At 55.5% G+C, this 23,880-nt stretch overlaps 1 protein-coding gene across 2 annotated transcripts in view; it reads right to left on the reverse strand.

The window, feature by feature from the left end:
• Positions 1–189: 189 nt before the first annotated feature.
• The window catches only part of LOC116950449 (rho guanine nucleotide exchange factor 16-like), a 38,643-nt gene continuing 14,952 nt past the window's right edge, over positions 190–23,880 (reverse strand). For both annotated transcript variants that reach the window (XM_032968199.2, XM_032968198.2), the window contains exons 5-16: positions 16,423–16,661; positions 15,348–15,404; positions 14,239–14,399; positions 9,755–9,907; positions 9,244–9,373; positions 8,785–8,859; positions 8,430–8,519; positions 7,194–7,348; positions 6,131–6,373; positions 5,317–5,402; positions 4,464–4,568; positions 190–3,683 (exon numbers count right to left, since the gene is read on the reverse strand). In XM_032968199.2, the coding sequence (XP_032824090.1) occupies positions 3,529–3,683; positions 4,464–4,568; positions 5,317–5,402; positions 6,131–6,373; positions 7,194–7,348; positions 8,430–8,519; positions 8,785–8,859; positions 9,244–9,373; positions 9,755–9,907; positions 14,239–14,399; positions 15,348–15,404; positions 16,423–16,661 (1,649 nt within the window). In that variant the 3' untranslated portion in view covers positions 190–3,528. The remainder of the gene's footprint in view (positions 3,684–4,463; positions 4,569–5,316; positions 5,403–6,130; positions 6,374–7,193; positions 7,349–8,429; positions 8,520–8,784; positions 8,860–9,243; positions 9,374–9,754; positions 9,908–14,238; positions 14,400–15,347; positions 15,405–16,422; positions 16,662–23,880) is intronic.

The raw sequence follows: 23,880 nt of genomic DNA on the forward strand, positions 1-23,880 counted from the left end.
CCACAATGCACTGCTCCAGGAAATGCTGATTTATTTTTGTTGCATGTGCACAATGGCCGTGTGTCCTCGGGCATAATGCGGTTGTATTATTACTGGGTTTTCTCGTCGTTTACGGAGTAAATTAGTTTTAGCAACATTTGGGTATCTTTGTTAAGTCATCCATTGCAAAAATAAGGAAAATAGACGATGTTGAGAAATGCCATTTATTGAAGCAATCTTTTAAAACGGTGCATTCACATTTTTAAGTTTGGTAGAATGCATCGAACTCATTACCCGCCGACTCGCAGGGGGGAAGCAATCACCCAACAAACAAAATCAACATCTCTACCGACGATTCCACACATTTATACACTCGTGGCAGCGGATTCTCGTGGCACGTGGTTGGGGGCCCTTAAATGCAATATTCACCCAAGGTGTTTTGGTTTCCCAATGGCTCACAAATGTTCTAAACCTTGGGCACGGGCTGACCCTCATCGCACGTGGACATGCGTGCGTCGCGCGCCGAACACCATTCGCCCATGTGGAAGGGACGGCAGCTGTACGCAAATCATGCCCCACGGCTCGCGGACGTGATCCGGCGACTCGGGAGGCAAAGATCGGGCAGCAGAACTGCCGAAACAAACATCCAACTCCACCCGGGGGAGGGTAGTGGGGGGGGGGGCGCGAGGTGGGCAGGAGGAGGCAGTACGGCAGCCGTGGTCGTGTTTCCACCCGGGCAGAGCTTGCCAGCGTAGTTACCCCACGCGGTGTGCGAGTTGGGGCTTCTCCGGGGGTGTGCGGTTTCACTCCCGCAAGTGAAACGAACGCTCCTCGATGGTAATTGGCCCAACACCCTCAGACAAGACCCTCCTGAGAGTGAGTGCCGAGGCTGCTCTCGTCGTGGATGAAGAACACGCAGCCATGGATTAAGTCTTCAGCGGCGTGGAACACGCGAGGCGGGCGGGTTTCAATACAATCAGAGTCGACGGAAAACCCCACCTAAAGCTAATCCCAACAATTATTATTAAAGGCAAATAAATAAAATGCACATTTTTATCTGTGGAACAAAACAATTCTAGTAGCAGTTTTATCAACAAGGAGAATATTGAAAAAAAATGTTCCGAAAGCTCAAGCAGTGGCAATCCAGAATTCAGCGCATTTCCACACCCCTGCCTAAATCGCCCACTGCACATGGTACATTCCACACTGAACAGACTGTTCAAATCGGAGCAAACCACTCCACTTGGGAGGGGTGAACTGGCACGTAGACTTAAAAGTCAGCTCAGAGTTAGTGGTAACTTTGACACAGTGTTCATCCCACAGGCTTTCCCAACAGTTCGGGGCTGACGTCTAAGTCATTAACGACCTTTATTCACAATATATAGAGTTCATTATTAACCGAAGACATTTTCCTGCACCAAGCATATTGCAAATGTTACATTTGCAAAAATGCGATTATCCTGCCACGTGGCCCTGAGGTTGGGTGACCTCACAATCAGAAGGGTGCACGTTCAATTCCTGGTTGAGGATTGAGTCATCATCTCTTCAGGGTCGATAAAAACTGGTACCACTTTACGGGGAAGTCGAAGGGGTTGAACGGTGTGTAGTAGACTCACCACCTTGGCACAGGACACAGTGAGATTCCCACCCACGAGCTCAGGATGAGCACCCACCACCTCATTGCTAATTTCAGCAGGAAATCGTCTTTATAATGATTGTGTGAGCGCAGGTTTAAGTATCGCGTAAAATATTACAACTCGCAAGCATCAGTGCATGTGCAAGAGCAGTCTAAGCCACTCGTCGAAGCGACCCCTCCAACCAGCCCCCCTCTTTACAGTCAACAGCACAAAATATACAAACAAGATCTCGTGAGGCTTCTTAAAGAGGAAGCTTCGAATTTAAAATGCAACATTGAAATGGATGGTGTCGTGTGTACGTTGGACTTCTTTAGCACGGCAGGTAGCCGATTTGAGGTGAGGCGGGGGAAGGGAACCTGAACACAAAGTGTCATTGTTACATTGTAATTAAATAACAGTCTAAGCATCTCGCTTCAACCGTGTTTGTGCACGCGTGCGTCGGTGTGCGTGTCGGTGTGCGTGTCGGTGTGTGTCGGTGTGTGTGTGTGTCGGTGTGCGTGTCGGTGTGTCGGTGTGCGTGTGTCGGTGTGCGTGTGTCGGTGTGTGTGTGTCGGTGTGTGTGTCGGTGTGTGTGTGTGTCGGTGTGTCGGTGCGTGTGTCGGTGCGTGTGTCGGTGTGTGTCGGTGTGCGTGTGTGTCGGTGTGCGTGTGTGTGTCGGTGTGTGTGTGTCGGTGTGTGTCGGTGTGTGTGTGTCGGTGTGCGTGTGTGTCGGTGTGTGTCGGTGTGTGTCGGTGTGCGTGTGTCGGTGTGCGTGTCGGTGTGCGTGTGTGTCGGTGTGTGTGGGGAGCGGTGGTGTAGCGGTTAGCACTGCGCTGCGCTACGAACCCAGCGACCCGTGTTCGATTCCCGCTCACGGCCAACGCCGGTGACGATTATCTGAACAGGTCCTGGACCTCCCCGAAGTCCACTGGGGAGACAAAGGCGGCCGGGCGTGGTGTTGGCCACACACCCCCTCGTGTGCCGTGCCGGCCTTTATAGGTGCTCGTTAACAGCACTTGCCCCTACAGCCTGTGAAGGCTATACGGGGGATCTTTGTGTGTGTGTGCATGTGGTGTGCTGAGCGGCACTGAGAAACCCGCTTTAGATTCTCAGCCAAGGCTCGTGGAACTTAAATTAGCACTGTAGCTGGTGCCAGTATACACACGTCACCAGTGGGGAGACAAAGGTGGCCAGGAATGGTGCTGGCCACATCACCACCTTCTAATGACGCTTACAAAGAATGCAGTCTTAGTTTAGTGTTTGTATGTATTTGAACAAGTGTGTACAAGTGGCTTCAACGTGTCACGTGACCTCAGAGCGCACCCAGCCCGTGGTGCCGTCATCACTGCCACCGCGTGGCGAACGGCGTGCGGCAGCGCCGACTGCATGGATCTGTGTGCGTGCATGCACTTGGGCACGTGTCTTCCCCACCAGTCTGTTAGAGGACATATGGAAGAACGTACGTGTGTGTATGTATATATGTGTTTGCAGAGACGTCCCTAGGGGTGACCCGCCCCGGGCCACTCGCTTTGGGGAGCCCAGCGCTTCGACGTCACGGTGACAGATGTAATACTTCCAGTTTAGTCTGAAGTGAGATTTGCCCCAGGCCTCTCACCCCCCCCCCCGCCCCCCCATGGCCCCCCTGTTTACATGCAAGTCTACACGTGTGCGTGTGCAAAATTGATCTGATCACTTTGAGGTTTCGTAAAAAAACGTTCCAGGAGCACAGCCGGTTTAAATTAAAACACCGAAGCCATTTTTGCTCCTTCGGCTGACAATTCCTCCGAACGTCAAGCGTCCTTATCCGCCCCCTCGATGTATCGGGCGACGCCAACGCCGACACGGTGTAAGCGGGCGCGGGGCTGGGCGAGGGTGGCGACGACGCCGCGGCCGTCGGGAACCCTCGCCGGCCGTGCCAGGCTAGGTGCAGGCATCACACGACGGTCTCGATGCCCATGAGGCGCTCGAGACGCCGCAGGTTGCTCTTGATGGTGTCGCCGTTGGTGATCTCCCGCACGCACTCGGTCGGGAACCAGCCCCGCTCGCCGTCGCGCAGCCGCTCGCCCTCGTACCAGCCCGACTCGCCGTCTGGGGCGCCGACGCACGCACGCACACGCAGGCACACGCAGGCACACGCAGGCACACGCACACACGCACACGCAGACACACGCAGGCATGCACGCACGCAGGCACACGCAGGCACACGCAGGCACACGCACACACGCACACGCAGACACACGCAGACACACGCACACGCAGGCACACGCACACACGCAGGCACGCAGGCACACGCAGGCACACGCAGGTAAGGGTACGCACACGTGGGTACGGCAAACTGGAGCGTACCCTTACGTGGGTAAGGGTACGAGCACGCACGTGAGTAAGGGTACTCGTAGGGGAGGAGTTGGTCATTGGTGACATTTGCAGGGAGGTGAGGAGCCAGACGATGGCAAGTGGGGATCAGAGGTCAGTTGGCCACGAGCAAGAAAATAATTCCCCTCCCCAATCAACACGGCTGGCTGCGTCGGTGTGCACGGTCGTGCTGCTGCACGGCTCTCCGATGTGGTTTTCGTCTCGTACCGCACGATGTCCGACGTTTTACTCCACGTGCCTTGGAACTTCAGAATTCGATTTTCGGAGAGAAATTTGATCGATAATCGGGACACCCCCCCCCCTGCCGTATCGTGACAATTACGTCAACGATGGACCACAATTACAATTTTCAGAAATCGTCAAGTAAATCGATTCGCAAAACACGCGGCCGCGGCACCACGGTCCTCGGTGGGGGCCTTGCGCGGGCACGCCGCTAGGCCCCGCCGTCGCCGCTCCTTCGTGGTGGTGGCGGTGGGGGGGGGGGGCGACACTCACTGTCGAGGACCTTCTGGAAGACGATGGCGACGTCGGTGCTCTGCAGGCTCAGCTCATCGGGATGCTTCGCTCCGTACGTCTTGACGGCCTCCACCTGCGCGCGGCCTGCGTGGGTGGCGTCGCAGTCACAGGGGCGACGTCGCCGCTCAGGCACGCGCTCGGAGCCACGGCTCGGACAGCGAGAGAGCGCGCCGGTGGCCGCCGAGACGCGCGTCGCCGAAGCGGACGTGAGAGGTTAACGACTATTTTGATATTTTACCGGGTAAGGCCCAATGAGCTATTTTTCAGAAGCGACGTGGCTACCCACAAATGATGGCTCAACGAAGTGGCTCATCATCACGTGGAAATTTATTGCAGCCAAATACTCTAAAAGCGTGGTGATGTTGATTCTAAATGTGGAGAGAAAAAGCGGACGACCCGGAGAAAAATCCACCCGACTACGGGGAGAGAGACGCGCAAACTCCAAATATACAGCGGGCGATGGGGTCGGAATCGAACCCACGACCACCCGTATACCAGGCGAGGTAGTTAACATCTCCTAGCCACCGTGGCTCCCGAACCAGACGTAGACCGTGCAGCGCGAGAGGTTAACAGATGGCATCAGACAGCGTCGAGAGTTGTATGTACCAGTACGTTTTAAGTGAGAATAAACAAACATTTTTGTGCGGATATGAATTAAGGTGGAAGGCGAAATGATGCGCTGACTGTCCGTAGAGAAGCGCAAAGACCGATCAGCGATGGCTTCGTGCCTGCGATGGCTACGCGTGCCACCCTGCACTTCAGATTCTGAGTTGTGACGATGAATGTAACAACGGAAGGGGCACGGATGAATCGGTGGTGCGTTTCTCCGTACTCTCCAGCTCCTTGGTCTTGCGCACGAGGTCCGGCTCCTCCTGCCGGCTCTCCCGGATGCCGGTGATCCACCGCGCCCGGTCACTCCTAGTGGGCAGAGGTCACCGGCAAAGCAACAGAGACAGGCAAACGCATTAAGGGCGCCGGCTGGTACGCCAAGCGCCGCTGGCGCCAGTCGGCGCCTACGTGAGCGACGACCGTGAGTGGACGCAGATTCACTGCACCAGCTGTGCACAGTAAGTGGCACAGCCAATCAATGGCAACTGGGGGTCTTGTCCCGTAACCTCCTTTCAGCGAGCCTTCGACACATCACGTGGCCTCATGGTGCGACTGGCCTGGCAAAGGCGTCGTGGTGACGTATCCGTCACTTAGTGGTGAATGGTGGGTGTTGGTATCGGATGCCTGGAGAGACGCTAAACCTGGTTTAGTGTGAGACGCAAGAACAGCCACCCTCCCCTCCGGGTGTCTCGGTCGTAGCGCTCTCCCCTCTGCAAGTTAAGATTGGTTTATTTTTACAAAGTGAGCCAGCGAGCACGTAAATGTGGGGGCAGTGGGTCGCGTCGTGAGATTCCCGCTCGGCCAACATCAGCGACGAATATCTGAACCGCTCCTGGGTCTCCCCTAGGTCGACCCGGCCTTAGAATGAGCACCCGGGTACGGTGTGTGTAAATACGTCGGGAGATTAAGATGGCGGTGGGGGTCGTCGGTGCTGCCACCCCTCCCCCTCGTGTGCCGCGCCGGCCCCGGCCGCCGCTCGCTATCGATGTGCGCCCCCCCCCCCGCCCCGCGAGCGCGGACGGTCGTGTGCCACTCACAGCAGCTCGGCCACGAAGACGAGCTGCACGTGCTCGCCGGCGTGGTTCTCCCTCATCGTCACGGTGAAGAGGTGGTTGGCCGAGCCCTGCCGCCCACCACCGCCGCCGCCCTCCCCGGCAGACGGCCGCGACCCCGCGACCCCGGCCCCTCCCTGACCCTGCGTAGCGAGCTCCTCCCCGCTGATGGCCATCACGTCCACCTTCTTGCGTAGGGCGTAGTCCGTGACGAGGTAGCTCTCGTTGCTGATGGGGGGTGGATGTGATGAGGGGGGCAGATGCGATGGGAGGCGTTATTTGTTGTTAGGTCAGAATCGCACCGCACTTCCATCACCCAAGTGTCCTTTGTAAAAGTGACTCGAATCTCGGTGCCAGATTCTTACCAGGTGAAGAAATTATAATTAATTTGTATTCATCGCACGCTTATCATACCGCAAGGTGAAAGGCTACTTCACGCACACGTTCAAGTCAAACATTTACCAAGACAAAACAATAATTATGAAGAGAGAACGGAAACATCAACAAAACAGTAGAATAATCGTAAGATCCCAGAATACAATCACAAATCAAAATCTTTAATACAGGTCTTGAGCCTCGATTTTAAAATAAGTGAAACACTCGGTCACACAGCCAACAGGCCACTGCGCCATTACAGTCCCAGCCCACATCCCCATCGTCGGTCAACCTCCAGCCCGGGCGAGGCAGTTGAAACAGTGGCCGCGCGAGGTTTCTTAAATCCCACCACCGCCTCGGTTAGGCGACAGGCAAAGCGACACGTGGCGGGGTAAAGTGCGGGGTCTCACGCCTCTTTCAAGAAGTCTGGCCCGGTGTGGAAGAGTAGACCAAAATACCCTGCAGAGGAGTTCGCAAGAGCTCCCTCCAGCAGGGACCCCTCTACGACATTGTGGAGCTGCGCCAAGGCCCCAACGCTCCTCCCCGCCCTCCCCTCTTGCCTGAATACCGAGCCCAAGGAGCCCCAACGAGGGGAAGCCGGGCCAGGAAATATGACACCGAATTTGCGGGGAAAGTTTCACCGTGGGAGTTGAGTTGGGGGCCGAGCGCTCACCTCTTTTTCTTGGTGATGATGAGGACGTCGGTAAAGAGGAAGAGGTGCACCAGCTGCTTGTTGTGGCTCTTGCGGAAGATTCTCGACTCCTCCTCGAAGGTGGCGAGCTCCCCGCGCTTCAGCAGCCACCGCGACGCGGAAACTAACGGGAACGGCTGCACAGGTAGAGACACGGGGGGATGTGCGGTGAGACACGCGGGGAGAGACACGGGGGAAGATGTGGAGAAGGACACGGCGTGAGATGCGGGGAGAGACACGCAGGGACAGACATGGAGAGACACGTGGTGAGACACGTGGGGAGAGACACGGGGGGAGACGTGGAGAGAGACGCGGGGGGAGATGCGGGGAGAGACGCGGGGAAAGACGCGGGGAGAGACACGGAGAGAGAGACATGGAGAGACGTGCGGTGAGACACGTGGGGAGAGACACAGGGGGAGACGTGGAGAGAGACGCGGGGAAAGACGCGGGGAGAGACACGGAGAGAGAGACATGGAGAGACGTGCGGTGAGACACATGGGGAGAGACACAGGGGGAGACGTGGAGAGAGACGCGGGGGGAGATGCGGGGAGAGACACGCAGGGAGAGACATGGAGAGACGTGCGGTGAGACACGTGGGGAGAGACACAGGGGGAGACGTGGAGGGAGACGCGGGGGGAGATACGGGGAGAGACACGGGGAGAGACGCGGGGAGAGACACGGAGAGAGAGACATGGAGAGACGTGCGGTGAGACATGTGGGGAGAGACACAGGGGGAGACGTGGAGAGAGACGCGGGGGGAGATGTGCGGTGAGACACATGGGGAGAGACACGGGGGGAGATGCGGGGAGAGACGTGGGGAGAGACACGGAGAGACGTGCGGTGAGACACGTGGGGAGAGACACAGGGGGAGATGTGGAGAGAGACGCGGGGGGAGATGCGGGGAGAGACACGCAGGGAGAGACATGGAGAGAGAGACAGACATGTGGGGAGAGACCTGGGGAGATAGAGACGCCACTGGAGGGGGAGGCAGGGGGGGTGCGACACAGGGAGCTCGAGCCCCCCCCCCCCGCCCCCCCGAGGGAGAAATGAGAGGGGAGGGGGGGGCTGAATCGTTCCACGCGCGACTGCCGACGGCATGGGCGGCGCAGCGCACCGGGACGGTGTCCAACGCGGTGTCCAACGCGGTGGCCAACGCGGTGGCCACCGCGTTGGCCACCGCGCCCTGGGAGATGCCGGCGATGTCGGCAAAACCGTCACCTTGATTTTGAACTCGAGCTGAGTCTGCAGGGTGTACATCATCTCGGTGTGCTCCATCCGCTTGGCTCCGTTGTTGCAGTCCCTCACCACCTGCGGCCAGAGACAGACGCGCTCACGTGTCACGTACAGCGGTGTCACGCGGGGCGGTGAGGGTGTGGTGAGTAATGAGGGGGTGAGGGTGTGGTGAGTGTGTGGTGAGTGTGTGGTGAGTGTGATCAGGGGGGTGAGTGTGTGGTGAGTGTGATCAGGGGGGTGAGGGTGTGGTGAGTAATGAGGGGGTGAGGGTGTGGTGAGTAATGAGTGTGTGGTGAGGGTGTGGTGAGTGTAATGATTCTCGGTATGGTGAGGACCTCACCTTGCTCACTGACTTCAGAGCAAGCTTCGCCGTCTCGTACTGGAAGGTGTTCGGCTTGGACTTCTGACAAATCGTCTGCGTCGTGAGAACGTACGAGGGCGAGACGATTATAACGACGACGCCAGCATCAACCCCTCTCACCGTGTCGAGCGCTCACCCTTCCCTGCCTGACCCGAACCATACCCCTCGAACCCGACCCTGTTACCCACAACGCTACCCTGTCTGACCCTGTGCCCTAACTGGAGTAACCTAAAACAAAAATAACTCTGCATATCCATCATCAACATTGTGGCCTTAAAAAGAAAAAATATCATAAGCAACGTTTTGGGCATTGGTCCTTCTGCATTGCACGACTACCTGTCTGACTCCGTCTGACCCCCGTCTGACCCCCGTCTGACCCCAGCCTGACTCCACGCTGCTGTGTGGTGTCTCCACGTGCGTCTGCGTGCGCTCTCTCACGTCCATGAGCAGGGGCAGCCGAGTGATGCGCTGCATGGGCAGGATGAGGAAGGAGATCATGGGCAACCCCCCGCACTCCGGCTTCATCTCAATCCTGCGCAGCGTCTCCTTGAACAGGGGGTTCGAGCTCCTGGGGGCGACAACGGGACAGCGCTTCCTCTTGAGTATAAAAAAAAAAATTAGAATTTAAAAAAGTCTGCAGCCATAAAACAAAAGACGTTAGCTGTTCATCGAGCGTGGCCGACTCGCGCGCATGTCATTTGTGAGTGGCAAGAGTGCTTGCAGCGAGTGCGCAGTGAGCGAGCGAGTCCGTTGTGAGCAAGCGAGCGAGTCTGTTGCGAGTGAGCGAGCTTGCTACGAGCGAGAGAGGCTGCTACGGATGAGCGAGCAGGTGAGTCTCCCTGTGCAAGCGAGTCTCCCATCAGGCAATCACCAAGTCTCCTTGAGTGAGCCACCGAGTCTTGCCGAGTTTTGAAGCGAGTGAGCGTGCGTGCGAGCGTGCGAGTCTCACCAGAGTTTCTGCAGCGTGCGCTGCTGGTACGTCTCGTTGGTGCAGTACGTGACGTACGGCTGGAAGTACTGCGACGCGTACGTCTCCACGATGTCGCTGATGTCCTCGATGACGACGTTGTCCTGGTGGCGCGCCTCCAGCTCGTCGAAGAAGCTGCGACACGCACAGCACGCATGCACGCACGCACACACACGACAGACACACGCACGTATATACACGTGAACACCTACAGATGCAGCTATATTGACATGCATAAAGACGACAATCCCCTGTACAGCCTTAATGCACTGTCGGGGGCAAGCACTGTTAGCGAGCACCTATGAAGGTTGGCACGACACACGAGGGGTTGATGGCCAGCACCACGCCCGGCCACTTTTGTCTCCCTCGTGGTGATGTTTACACACCGCACCAAGTTCTCATTAAAAGCTGAATCGACCCAGGGGAGGCCCAGAACTGGTTCTGACAATCGTCACTGATGCTGGCCAGTGACGCTAACCACTACACCGCCACTCCCCACACACACAGATACACTCACACGCACACACCTACACACACGCACCCACCTACACACACGCGTCCACGCAGCTATAAACACGCACAAACGCACCTAAACACACACACGCACAAACCTACACGCACCAACACGCACCTACAAACACGCACAAACGCACCGACACACACACGACAGTGATGGTGAGTGGGCGGTGAAGGGAGTGATGGCAGTAGCCGACAGAATATTTTTTTGAAGTAATAATATTTATTCATACTGGAGGAATCCAATAAGCTATAAAGCTCTTTTTCACAGAGCTGCAGGGAGAGGCAGCAGTGCGAACGGCAATCGCGGGGTCACGGCTCACTCTTGGCTGCTCAGCGAGCGTGACACCACTGGCTGCAGGCCCGCGGTGCGGCATCGAGTAAAAGAATAATCATGACGTCCCTGCCCGGTACAGGGCACCTGCCCAACCCACTCACCTGCCCAACCGGTTACACGTCAACAGCTTTGCTTGCAGCTACGGGAGGGGGGGGCGCGGGGGGAGGGGGGTGACCACGTGGGTAGGTGTAGCCAAGATGTCCTCCGGCGCTGGGCCCACAAATGGGGTGGGTCTTTGAAGTTAATTTAATGGAGCCAAAAGTTGAATCGACGACTTTCATTTACGTTCATTATAGGTGGCCCCTTCAAAAATGGCTGCCGCCACCACCACGTGCTGTTCCCCAAAGGCAGGAAACCCCCTACAAGCCACGCCCCGAGTGACGCGGCTGAGAAGTTCCGTCTCAAGTTGAGTTTGAGGCTAGAAACTCGGGAGGCCAGGACGATTCTCGTTCACAAGAGAGCCCTGGCGTCATCGGTCTCTTGCCAGGAGTGGGCGACGATTGGTGCTGTGTGTACAACCCCTAACCCCTTATCTTGCCTGACCCTAACCATACCCCGACCAAATACTCACAACCCTACCCCTGACCTCGTGCCCTAATTGTACTACCCTATACAGTACAATCCCAATTAAGCCCAACTCGTAACCTGCCGTACAGCAGCACGTGGTAACGGCATTGAGATTTTTTTCCCCCCAACTATTTACGTCACCAAATCGAGTCGGTTATCGGCAGCGTTGGCGAGTCATCGCCTAATCGGATAGCCCAGCTCGAGGTGCCTTGCACGAGGCCTACTCGTCACAGGGAGAGGCAGTCGGCACTTCGTATTTAATGGTTAATCCACCCGCGGTATTAACCGGGGCGGCTGCTGGGATCGAACCGCAAACTTCCGCAACAGACCGCGACAACGCTGCAGCTGGGTCACGCTGCCAGCCCTCATCACCTCGTGTGCTTTGTCGGCCTCACGAGGTGCTCGCTAACACCACTTGCCCCAACCGCCTGTGCAGGCTACACGGAAAAGCTTTGGCCCGAGCGCATAGATGTGCACGCATGCGTGTCTGTGTGTGCATTCCCACGCACGTACAGACAAGACATACGCACGCACAGGCAGACGTCCAATCGGCCGTAAGTCATTCAGCCGTAACACCCTAAACATCACAAACGTTCACTTTTGCGGCCGTGCCGATACTGCTATGTACGCTCCGGTGTTGATTGTCAGCAACAAAAGTTTTTCAAGTTAGCCGCTGGGTAAATCCTTTAGTGCGCAGACCGTAGCCGATAAGCACGTTTGGTCTTCCTCAGCGCACCACAATCTCCAATGGCGCCGCTCAACAATGAATTCGCTCCGACTCGTTAGCTTCGTCGTCATCGTCTCGAGCCAGTCCTCGTCCCCGTCGCACTGGACGATCCCCACGCCCGGCGTCGATCACAATAACAACAGCAAACGCGTAAAGGCTGACGATCACGTTATCGTCAATAATTTTGCTCGCGACATTAACACCGTGACGCTCGGGGCGCGTGTGATGGGCACAGCACGACGACCCTTCCCCTCCGTGATGTCTTTCGGCCTCAATGCGTAACGATGTTGGCGCGCGTCACTGGGCAAGGACACCGGCATCGCCCGAGATAATCCGCGTGAAAGGCGCCATCTATTTTTTGCATCCTCCCATCCCCCCACGCCGCTCTCTCGGTCGGACCAGGACTGGGAGGGGAGACACGCGACTCCAAATTCCAAGGCGGTGTCACGTTTCGAGCGCCAATGCACCCTCTCGCATGGTTACAGGGCTCCCAATCCCCGCATGGAAATAATTCATAAAAGCGACAACCTCATGAGGAGTTTAATTAACTGTTTAAACTGTAGTGTAACACGTAGGAGGCTTTCGAGACCAATATTATCCATACAAAAGTTTTTTTCTGGGGTGAGATCGCGTAAATATATAAATGTGTCATTAAACCCGCCACCACCCGACACAGCCAATTAGTAAGGTTTGTCACGTAAACAGAACATGCCAATTCGTTACTAGTACATCACACGGGTTGTGTGTTGGAGAGTAAACTCACAATATTTACAATCTGAGTACCGTGACATTTCGCTGGTGATTACACCAACCAGCATCATCAGGCGATTTGCCAGAATTGTGAAGAAGTCTTATTACTTGACTTAGAGCTTTCGTGACTGCAGGAATTCAAATTCTCTGGGTCTTTCGGTAAAATCACGTAGATAGGTTCTAAGAAAATAACTAAAAACGACGACGTCTCGATCGCAACACGAGTGGTCGTCATCAGGAACGCTTGTGTTGCGATTGAAACATCGTAGTTTCATTTATAATTTAAAGCTTTCGTGACTGCAGTAATTCATATTCTTAGCTCTTTCGGTAAAGTCACGTGACGTTACCGAAAGAGCTAAGAATATCGTAGTTTCATGTTATTTTCTTTGAACCTATCTACGTGACTTCACCGAAAGATCCGAAAAATAAGTCTTATTACGTAAAACTGTAATTGTCACTTATTTATTTGGGATAGCTTCACCGGGTCTCAAGACGTTTTGTGATGATGATAATAATAATAAAACAGACCTTCCACTCGTAAGGCACAGTATGTGCTTGCTCTTGTGGAGAGAGAGCGGAGGGCTATTGACGAACGTGGCGAGTTGTGATGTCTCGAAGGGTCGTAATGGACGGTTGTAGGTACCAGAGGCCTCCCAAGCGATGCATGAGGAGTGATCACTGTTGGTGATGTTGATGACGGCACTGCTCACACCTCCTTGGTGTCATCAATATGACCACGGCGGTGACCCGAGACGGGCAGTAAAAATCGGCCTGTTTAGATCTCATGGTGAGGCTGGGCTAACGATTGGCCAGCTGATACAGTACGAGGAGGAATGATCGGAGCGATAGCATTTGCGTCCCCAGGATTCCAAAGTGCATGTTAAGGATTCCATTCAATCACAGATAGTTCCTCAACTGATCATTGCCATAATTCTCACTTAACCCTCGCTCACTTTAACCCATGCTCACCCTAACCCTCACGCTAACCCTAATCCTGACTCTAACCCTGACCCTCACTCTCACTCTAACCCAGTGGCCCTCAATTTCGGGACGATGGTCCCCCCTTGACCAAGACCACCGATCCCTACACCCCCCCCCACCCCTCCTCAGCCCCCACACCCCCCCCCCCCCATGTTACCAAGACCACACGTCATGGCGACATCACGCGTGTTCATGCCGTAGCCAACGCTACGTTGGCGAGGCTCTTGTGTCACGTCGCGTGTCCGTGCGGTTTGTGACGTTCCCCGTGCACACGCAAAGTTTCTCCTGGACGGTATCCATGCCGAAGCCTGTACCGCACCCACCGCTGCCCACGGCCCCCACCGTCCCCACAGCTCCCACAGCCCCCACTGTCCCACACCGGCCCCCATGACCCCCACCAAAACTCCCCCACCGCCTCCACCACCGCCTCCACCACCACCCCCACCACCTCACCCACCACCCAGCCTCCGAAAGGCTTTGAGAACCGCTGCTATCACCCCCCCCCCCACCCGAATCCTCGCCTGTCAGCCCGCCCCTCACCCTCACCGCTCCCCGCTCCCAACCCCACCGACGGTGAGGGAGCCTCACCGCTTGCTGACGTCGCGGATGTCGGTGACGTTGGAGAAGAGGTGGTGGTGCTCCAGCTTGCTCATCGTCGACCCGAGCTCGCTCGACTCCTTGAAGAGGCCGATCATCACCTCCAGGCTGTGCAGGTACGAGTGCTCCGAGGTGATGATCTCGAATATCACCTGCGGACGCGCACGTATAAGAGCACACGCTTAATACCCCAGGAAAGCCCCGAGTCTCAAGATGTTGTTTCCAGGAGGGTCTTGCCATGCTGTCATGGTGGGGCTGCTACTGCTGCGTAATCCCAATGGAGTCATTAGCAGGTCATTTTTTTCAGCGTTCAGATATTTGGCCAATGCCAGTGACAAGGTGTGACTTCTTTTTTCAATCTATGGGAGCAAAGTGGAGGACACGAAGGAAACCAATGAAGAACAGGGGGAGATCGTACAAACTCCACAACAAAGGCAAAGATCCCCCGTGTAGCCTTAAAAGACTGTTGGGGCAAGTGCTGTTCGCGAGCCCCTGTGAAGGCCGGCACGGTACATGAGGGGGTGAGTGGCCAGAACCACGCCCAACCGCCTTTGTCTCCATAGTGGTGATGCTTTTACACACCGCCCCAGATACTCGTTTGAGGATGAGTCGACCTAGGGGAGGTCCAGGACTGGTTCAGATAATCATCACTGGAAGTTGGCCGTGAGCGGGAATCGAACTCGGGTCACTAAGCTCCACTAATACTCACTCACACTCAGACACACTCAGACACTCACACTCGGACACACTCGTACTCTGCAGACCAGGGTGAGAAGACACAAACTCCACACAGAACGGTGCCCAAGTCAGGAGTCGAACCCCAGGGCCCTATAATAGAAGTTGTTGGGGTTAGAGCTCGTAAATAAATAAATATCTAACCCTAAAACCTCTACCATGGACGATAGAGGTCGCGAAAGCCCAGGGCCCTAGATGCTGTGAGGCACCCTGCCACCTCGTCGCTGTGAGACACGAGCGTGATCACCCTGCCACCTCGTCGCTGTGAGACACGAGCTGGACCGCCCTGCCACCCCTTGCGGAGTGAGGAGTGAACGACAGCGATGACCCCGCGCCCACTGGAGGCGCTCACTTTTCCCGTTTACCTCTTGCCTCTTGCGCTCATCGGCCGTCAGCTCGTGCAGAATCAAGCTGCCTCGCACCTGGCAGAGCAATTGGGGTGGAGGGGGGCACGGGGGAGGGGGCGGTGGTTGGGGGGGGGGGGATGGAATCACGTGAACTCTCACACGCACTGCGAGACGTTGCTACAGCGTCAACAAAATAGCAGCGGGGGAGCTCTGTGGTGCGTGTGTGCGTGTACTAGCGCGTGTGTGTGTACGAGCGTGTGTGTGTGTACGAGCGCGTGTGTGTGTGTACGAGCGCGTGCGTGTGTGTGTACGAGCGGGTGTGTGTGTGTACGAGCGTGTGTGTGTGTACGAGCGCGTGCGTGTGTGTGCACGAGCGCGTGTATGTGTGTGTGTGTACAAGCGTGTGTGTGTGTGTGTACGAGCACGTGTGTGTGTGTATGAGCGTGTGTGTGTGTACAAGCGCGTGTGTGTGTGTGTGTACGAGCGCGTGCACACGTGCGTTTTGGGAGTGAGGGCGCACTGGTTGGCGCACCGCACGACCCAGGCTCGGTGTCCACCGCAGCTCGCATCAGTGGCGGGTGACGACTGAACCCGAGAACTCCCCCTAGGTTGCTTTAGCCTCAAACGAGTACCCGGTGCGGTGTGTAAACATTAGCGGCGGGGAGACAAAGGGGGCCAAGGAGTGGCCGCAACACTGCCCCGTGCTCAGTTCCGGCCTTAACAGGCGCTCGCTAACAGCACTTGCCCCAACAATCGGTGTAGGCTACGAGGGGTATCTTTGCATCACCATCAATCAGTCACAACCATCACACTGTTGTCACCAGCAAAGTCAATGCAAATTGTCATCGTCATAACCATCGCTGTCATTACCACCAACATCGTCATCATCGCCAATGCTGTGATAACTGGCATCACAATCATTCTTAACATTATCTCCGATCATCACAATCATCACCACGGACAATCAGCATCACCATCACCACGTCAAAACCATCAGCAAAAATGTCATTATCATCTTCACCATCATCGTTATCATCCTTATCGTCATCATCGTCGTCATCGTCATTGTCGCAATTGTCTACGTGAGCGCCACCTCTGGTAGCTGGCTCCAGGTGGTGCGGAAGGGCCGGTGTTTGATGATGATCCTGGGATCCGGCGACTCCGGTTCTGCCACCGCCACCTCCACGTCCTCCTCTTCCCCCGCCCGGGGCAGGCCCACGCTCTGGAAGCTCCTCTCGGTGGCCTCCTCCGCCTCTTCGGCCTCCACATCCTCCCGCAGCGCGTCGCTCACCAAGAGCCCCTTCTCCGTGAAGTTCTGGTAGAGGCCCGGATCTGCGGAGAAAGGCAACCACTTGGGCCACTGCATCGCCGACAAGAGGCCCCCCAGAACGTCGCCCAGGCCTTGCTGCGGCCCCTCCCCGTCGGCCCCTCCGACCCCGTCTCGCCCGTCGGTGCCATCGCCGCCGCCGCCGCCGTCGGCGCCTCGGCTCGGCGAGAACCCCAGGAGGCTGAAGATGGAGCTCTCGCGAGGTCGCGACCTCGGCCGCCCCCCCAGCAGGGCCGAGTCGGACGCTCGCCTCGCCACGACCCGCACGCGCGGCGAGGGGGCCCTCGGGGAGCTCATGCTCGCGCTGGCACGGCCATGGCGCGCTGCTGGGACCCACACGGCGCTACGACACCGATTCCGCTCGCTCTTGTACTATGGCTCACTCCTATACTATCGCTAAATCGCCACTATCAATCGCTCCTTACTGTCGTTCACTTGCCCGCTCAATCACTACAAGCGCTCGCTCGCATCAACCCTACCGCACACGAGCTACGATCCCTCGCTCGCTACGAGCGCGCACACGCTCGTGACTATCGCTTCTCCACGGTCGCTCGCTCGCGACGCCGTCTGCCAGCTGGCTTCGGCCGAGAGAAAATTAAATTCCGCCTTTGGCAGCCGCGCGAGAAATATTTGCGGCACGCTTTCGCAACGAGCAAAACACGCCCGGTCGCCAGGGACGGGACTCGTGAAGCGAGCGCAGCGACGATTCGTTTAGGAACAAACGCCGCCGCTAATCACGTGTCGCTCATGCCCATTTAGAGTTCCAACTTTGTCACTTTCGATGTTCATCTGTCTCACTCCAATTCGCGATCTCCCGCACACCCCCACTCGTCACCTACGCTCTGCACGCGTCCAGGCAAATGACGCAGGTGTGCATGGCCTGGTTAAGCGTGGGCTAATCACCTTGACACTCGTGGGTTAATTACCTTGACGCTCGTGGGCTAATCACCTTGACACTCGTGGGCTAATCACCTTGACGCTCGTGGGTTAATCACCTTGACGCTCGTGGGCTAATCACCTTGACACTCGTGGGCTAATCACCTTGACGCTCGTGGGTTAATCACCTTGACGCTCGTGGGCTAAACACCTTGACACTCGCGGGCTAATCACCTTGACACTCGTGGGTTAATCACCTTGACACTCGTGGGCTAATCACCTTGACACTCGTGGGCTAATCACCTTGACACTCGTGGGCTAATCACCTTGACACTCGTGGGCTAATCACCTTGACACTCGTGGGTTAATCACCTTGACACTTGTGGGCTAATCACCTTGACACTCATGGGCTAATCACCTTGACACTCGTGGGCTAATCACCTTGACACTCGTGGGCTAATCACCTTGACGCTCGTGGGCTAATCACCTTGACGCTCGTGGGCTAATCACCTTGACACTCGTGGGCTAATCACCTTGACACTCGTGGGCTAATCACCTTGACGCTCGTGGGCTAATCACCTTGACGCTCGTGGGTTAATCACCTTGACGCTCGTGGGCTAATCACCTTGACACTCGTGGGCTAATCACCTTGACACTCGTGGGCTAATCACCTTGACGCTCGTGGGTTAATCACCTTGACGCTCGTGGGTTAATCACCTTGACGCTCGTGGGCTAATCACCTTGACGCTCGTGGGCTAATCACCTTGACACTCGTGGGCTAATCACCTTGACACTCGTGGGCTAATCACCTTGACACTCGTGGGCTAATCACCTTGACACTCGTGGGCTAATCACCTTGACACTCGTGGGCTAATCACCTTGACACTCGTGGGTTAATCAACTTGACACTGGTGGGCTAATCACCTTGACACTCGCGGGCTAATCACCTTGACACTCATGGGCTAATCACCTTGACACTCGTGGGTTAATCACCTTGACACTGGTGGGCTAATCACCTTGACACTCGTGGGCTAATCACCTTGACACTCATGGGCTAATCACCTTGACACTCGTGGGCTAATCACCTTGACACTCGTGGGCTAATCACCTTGACACTCGTGGGCTAATCACCTTGACACTGGTGGTCTAATCACCTTGACGCTCGTGGGCTAATCACCTTGACACTCGTGGGCTAATCACCTTGACACTCATGGGCTAATCACCTTGACACTCGTGGGTTAATCACCTTGACACTCGTGGGCTAATCACCTTGACACTCGTGGGTTAATCACCTTGACACTGGTGGGCTAATCACCTTGACACTCGTCGGCTAATCACCTTGACACTAGTGGGTTAATCACCTTAACACTGGTGGGCTAATCACCTTGACACTCGTGGGCTAATCACCTTGCTACTCGTGGGCTAATCACCTTGACACTGGTGAGCTAATCACCTTGACACTCGTGGGCTAATCACCTTGACGCTCGTGGGCTAATCACCTTGACACTGGTGAGCTAATCACCTTGACACTTGTGAGCTAATCACCTTGACACTCGTGGGTTAATCACCTTGACGCTCGTGGGCTAATCACCTTGACACTCGTGGGCTAATCACCTTGACGCTCGTGGGCTAATCACCTTGACACTCGTGGGCTAATCACCTTGACACTCGTGGGCTAATCACCTTGACACTAGTGGGTTAATCACCTTGACGCTCGTGGGCTAATCACCTTGACACTCGTGGGCTAATCACCTTGACACTCGTGGGCTAATCACCTTGACACTCGTGGGTTAACCACCTTGACACTCGTGGGCTAATCACCTTGACACCGGTGGGATAATCACCTTGACACTCGTGGGTTAACCACCTTGACACTCGTGGGCTAATCACCTTGACACTCGTGGGTTAATCACCTTGACACTGGTGGGCTAATCACCTTGACACTCGTGGGCTAATCACCTTGACACTCGTGGGCTAATCACCTTGACACTCGTGGGTTAATCACCTTGACACTAGTGGGCTAATCACCTTGACGCTCGTGGGCTAATCACCTTGACACTCGTGGGCTAATCACCTTGACACTCGTGGGTTAATCATCTTGACACTCGTGGGCTAATCACCTTGACACTCGTGGGCTAATCACCTTGACACTCGTGGGCTAATCACCTTGACACTCGTGGGTTAATCACCTTGACACTCGTGGGCTAATCACCTTGACACTCATGGGCTAATCACCTTGACACTCGTGGGCTAATCACCTTGACACTGGTGGTCTAATCACCTTGACGCTCGTGGGCTAATCACCTTGACGCTCGTGGGCTAATCACCTTGACACTCGTGGGTTAATCACCTTGACACTGGTGGGCTAATCACCTTGACACTCGTGGGCTAATCACCTTGACACTCGTGGGCTAATCACCTTGACAATCGTGGGTTAATCACCTTGACACTAGTGGGCTAATCACCTTGACGCTCGTGGGCTAATCACCTTGACACTCGTGGGCTAATCACCTTGACACTCGTGGGTTAATCATCTTGACACTCGTGGACTAATCACCTTGACACTCGTGGGCTAATCACCTTGACACTCGTGGGCTAATCACCTTGACACTCGTGGGTTAATCACCTTGACACTCGTGGGCTAATCACCTTGACACTCATGGGCTAATCACCTTGACACTCGTGGGCTAATCACCTTGACACTGGTGGTCTAATCACCTTGACGCTCGTGGGCTAATCACCTTGACGCTCGTGGGCTAATCACCTTGACACTCGTGGGCTAATCACCTTGACACTCGTGGGCTAATCACCTTGACACTCGTGGGCTAATCACCTTGACGCTCGTGGGTTAATCACCTTGACGCTCGTGGGCTAATCACCTTGACACTCGTGGGCTAATCACCTTGACACTCGTGGGTTAATCACCTTGACGCTCGTGGGTTAATCACCTTGACGCTCGTGGGCTAATCACCTTGACGCTCGTGGGCTAATCACCTTGACACTCGTGGGCTAATCACCTTGACACTCGTGGGCTAATCACCTTGACACTCGTGGGCTAATCACCTTGACACTCGTGGGCTAATCACCTTGACACTCGTGGGCTAATCACCTTGACACTCGTGGGCTAATCACCTTGACACTCGTGGGTTAATCACCTTGACACTGGTGGGCTAATCACCTTGACACTCGCGGGCTAATCACCTTGACACTCATGGGCTAATCACCTTGACACTCGTGGGTTAATCACCTTGACACTGGTGGGCTAATCACCTTGACACTCGTGGGCTAATCACCTTGACACTCATGGGCTAATCACCTTGACACTCGTGGGCTAATCACCTTGACACTCGTGGGCTAATCACCTTGACATTCGTGGGCTAATCACCTTGACACTGGTGGTCTAATCACCTTGACACTCGTCGACTAATCACCTTGACGCTCGTGGGCTAATCACCTTGACACTCGTGGGCTAATCACCTTGACACTCATGGGCTAATCACCTTGACACTCGTGGGTTAATCACCTTGACACTCGTGGGCTAATCACCTTGACACTCGTGGGTTAATCACCTTGACACTGGTGGGCTAATCACCTTGACACTCGTCGGCTAATCACCTTGACACTAGTGGGTTAATCACCTTAACACTGGTGGGCTAATCACCTTGACACTCGTGGGCTAATCACCTTGCTACTCGTGGGCTAATCACCTTGACACTGGTGAGCTAATCACCTTGACACTCGTGGGCTAATCACCTTGACGCTCGTGGGCTAATCACCTTGACACTCGTGGGCTAATCACCTTGACACTCGTGAGCTAATCACCTTGACACTCGTGGGTTAATCACCTTGACGCTCGTGGGCTAATCACCTTGACACTCGTGGGCTAATCACCTTGACGCTCGTGGGCTAATCACCTTGACACTCGTGGGCTAATCACCTTGACACTCGTGGGCTAATCACCTTGACACTAGTGGGTTAATCACCTTGACGCTCGTGGGCTAATCACCTTGACACTCGTGGGCTAATCACCTTGACACTCGTGGGCTAATCACCTTGACACTCGTGGGCTAATCACCTTGACACTCGTGGGCTAATCACCTTGACACTCGTGGGCTAATCACCTTGACACTCGTGGGTTAACCACCTTGACACTCGTGGGCTAATCACCTTGACACTCGTGGGCTAATCACCTTGACACTGGTGGGCCAATCACCTTGACACTCGTGGGCTAACCACCTTGACACTCGTGGGCTAATCACCTTGACACTCGTGGGCTAATCACCTTGACACTCGTGGGCTAATCACCTTGACACTCATGGGCTAATCACCTTGACACTGGTGGGCCAATCACCTTGACACTCGTGGGTTAACCACCTTGACACTCGTGGGCTAATCACCTTGACACTCGTGGGCTAATCACCTTGACACTGGTGGGCTAATCACCTTGACACTCGTGGGCTAACCACCTTGACACTCGTGGGCTAATCACCTTGACACTCGTGGGCTAATCACCTTGACACTCGTGGGCTAATCACCTTGACACTCGTGGGTTAATCACCTTGACACTCGTGGGCTAACCACCTTGACACTCGTGGGCTAATCACCTTGACACTCGTGGGCTAACCACCTTGACACTCGTGGGCTAATCACCTTGACACTCGTGGGCTAATCACCTTGACACTCGGCAGTCCATGTTTCGTTCGTGTTCCGGGATGCCGATTTTGTGCCGCACACTTTAGCGGCGGCGGCAGCAGCGCAGGTACGAGACACGCAACGGGGGGGCGGGGGGGGTATTTGTAACCTCTGGTGCCCGTCTCTCGTCCACGTGTGGTGTCTGTGTGTGTGTGTGTCTGTGTGTGTGTGAGGGGTATGAGGGGTTACGTATTGCCCAGTGGGGAGCGGTAGTGTGGTGTCTGTGTGTGTGTGTGTCTGTGTGTGTGTATGTGTCTGTGTGTGTGTGTCTGTGTCTGTGTGTGTGTGAGGGGTATGAGGGGTTACGTATTGTCCAGTGGGGAGCGGTGGTGTGGTGTCTGTGTGTGTATGTGTCTGTGTGTGTGTATGTGTCTGTGTGTGTATGTGTCTGTGTGTGTATGTGTCTGTGTGTGTGTGTATGTGTCTGTGTGTGTGTGAGGGGTTACGTATTGCCCAGTGGGGAGTGGTGGTGTGGTGGTTGGGGCAGTGGGTCACGATTCCGGCGTCCCGAGGTCGATTCCCGCTCACGGCAAACGCCGGTGACCAACATCTGAACAGGTCCCCCGTGGCCTCCCCTAGGTCGACTCGGCCTTAATTGACGACCTGGTTGGGTTGTGTAAAATCAGCACTGGGGAGACAAAGGCGGCCAGACGTGGTGCTGGCCACTCACCCCCTTGTTTGCCGCTTTGGCATTTGTAGATGCTCGCTAACAGCACTTCACCCAACAGCCTGTTAATGTTCTAGGGGGATCTTTGTCTTTGTGTGATTGTCTACACGACTGCGTGAGTGCGCGTGTGAACGCGTGTGCATGCATCGATTTTGTGTGTGCGCACGTGCGCACCAATGTGCGTGTTTGTGCGTGGCCATGTTGGTGTGTTGTATGAGTGTGTGTGTGCGTGCGTGTGCGAATGCGTGCGTGTGCGAATGCGTGCGTGTGCGAATGCGTGCGTGTGCGAATGCGTGCGTGTGCGAATGCGTGCGTGTGCGAATGCGTGTGCGTCGCTGTACAGTGACTGGGCGTGCACGTGAGTGTGCGTGCATCCAGCCCTGTTAGTGTGTTGCTTGTGTTGTTCGCTGTGCAAGCAGAGGCCTGCCTTGATTATCTGGTTCTACTGCCGGGCCAGACCCTCTGGCTACAATGTGTCAATGCTCGGGGTTTTTTGTCCCCACAATAATTATATTTCACAGCGCGTTCTTAAAAAGTACGGCATGGGGTGCACAAAGTAAGACCGCGGCTGTTGCTGCTGCTGCTGCTGGCAGTGTGTGACTTTTTGACGGCGAGATCACGCTGCGCTGCACGACGCAACATTCAAGACGGCGTCCACATCAATGCCGGCAACGCCAACAATAAAAGACAGACGCCGACATCGCGGCTACCAAGAGCACGCGTGTAACGATTCTCTCGCTCGCGATACACGGCGCGTCAGAGCGCGCATCGCGAAGGCGTCGATCCCCGTACGATTTGTAGAAACGACACGGAACGATGACACTCGGAACACCGCCGTGGACGCCGCGGTACAAGTAAGAGGGAGCGAACGAGACGGACGGTACCCACTTAGGCGGTACTAAACGGGACGGTGGGAAGCGCGTGCCATCGAGTCGAATCGCGACCCCTCAAGCACGACAATTCATCAAAGCCCTATGGGGCAGAACTCA

The sequence above is a fragment of the Petromyzon marinus genome, chromosome 39 (genome assembly GCF_048934315.1).
Source record: "Petromyzon marinus isolate PM22_M1 ecotype Great Lakes invasive population chromosome 39, UKy_Petmar_22M1.pri1.0, whole genome shotgun sequence".
Taxonomy (NCBI): Eukaryota; Metazoa; Chordata; class Hyperoartia; order Petromyzontiformes; family Petromyzontidae; genus Petromyzon; species Petromyzon marinus.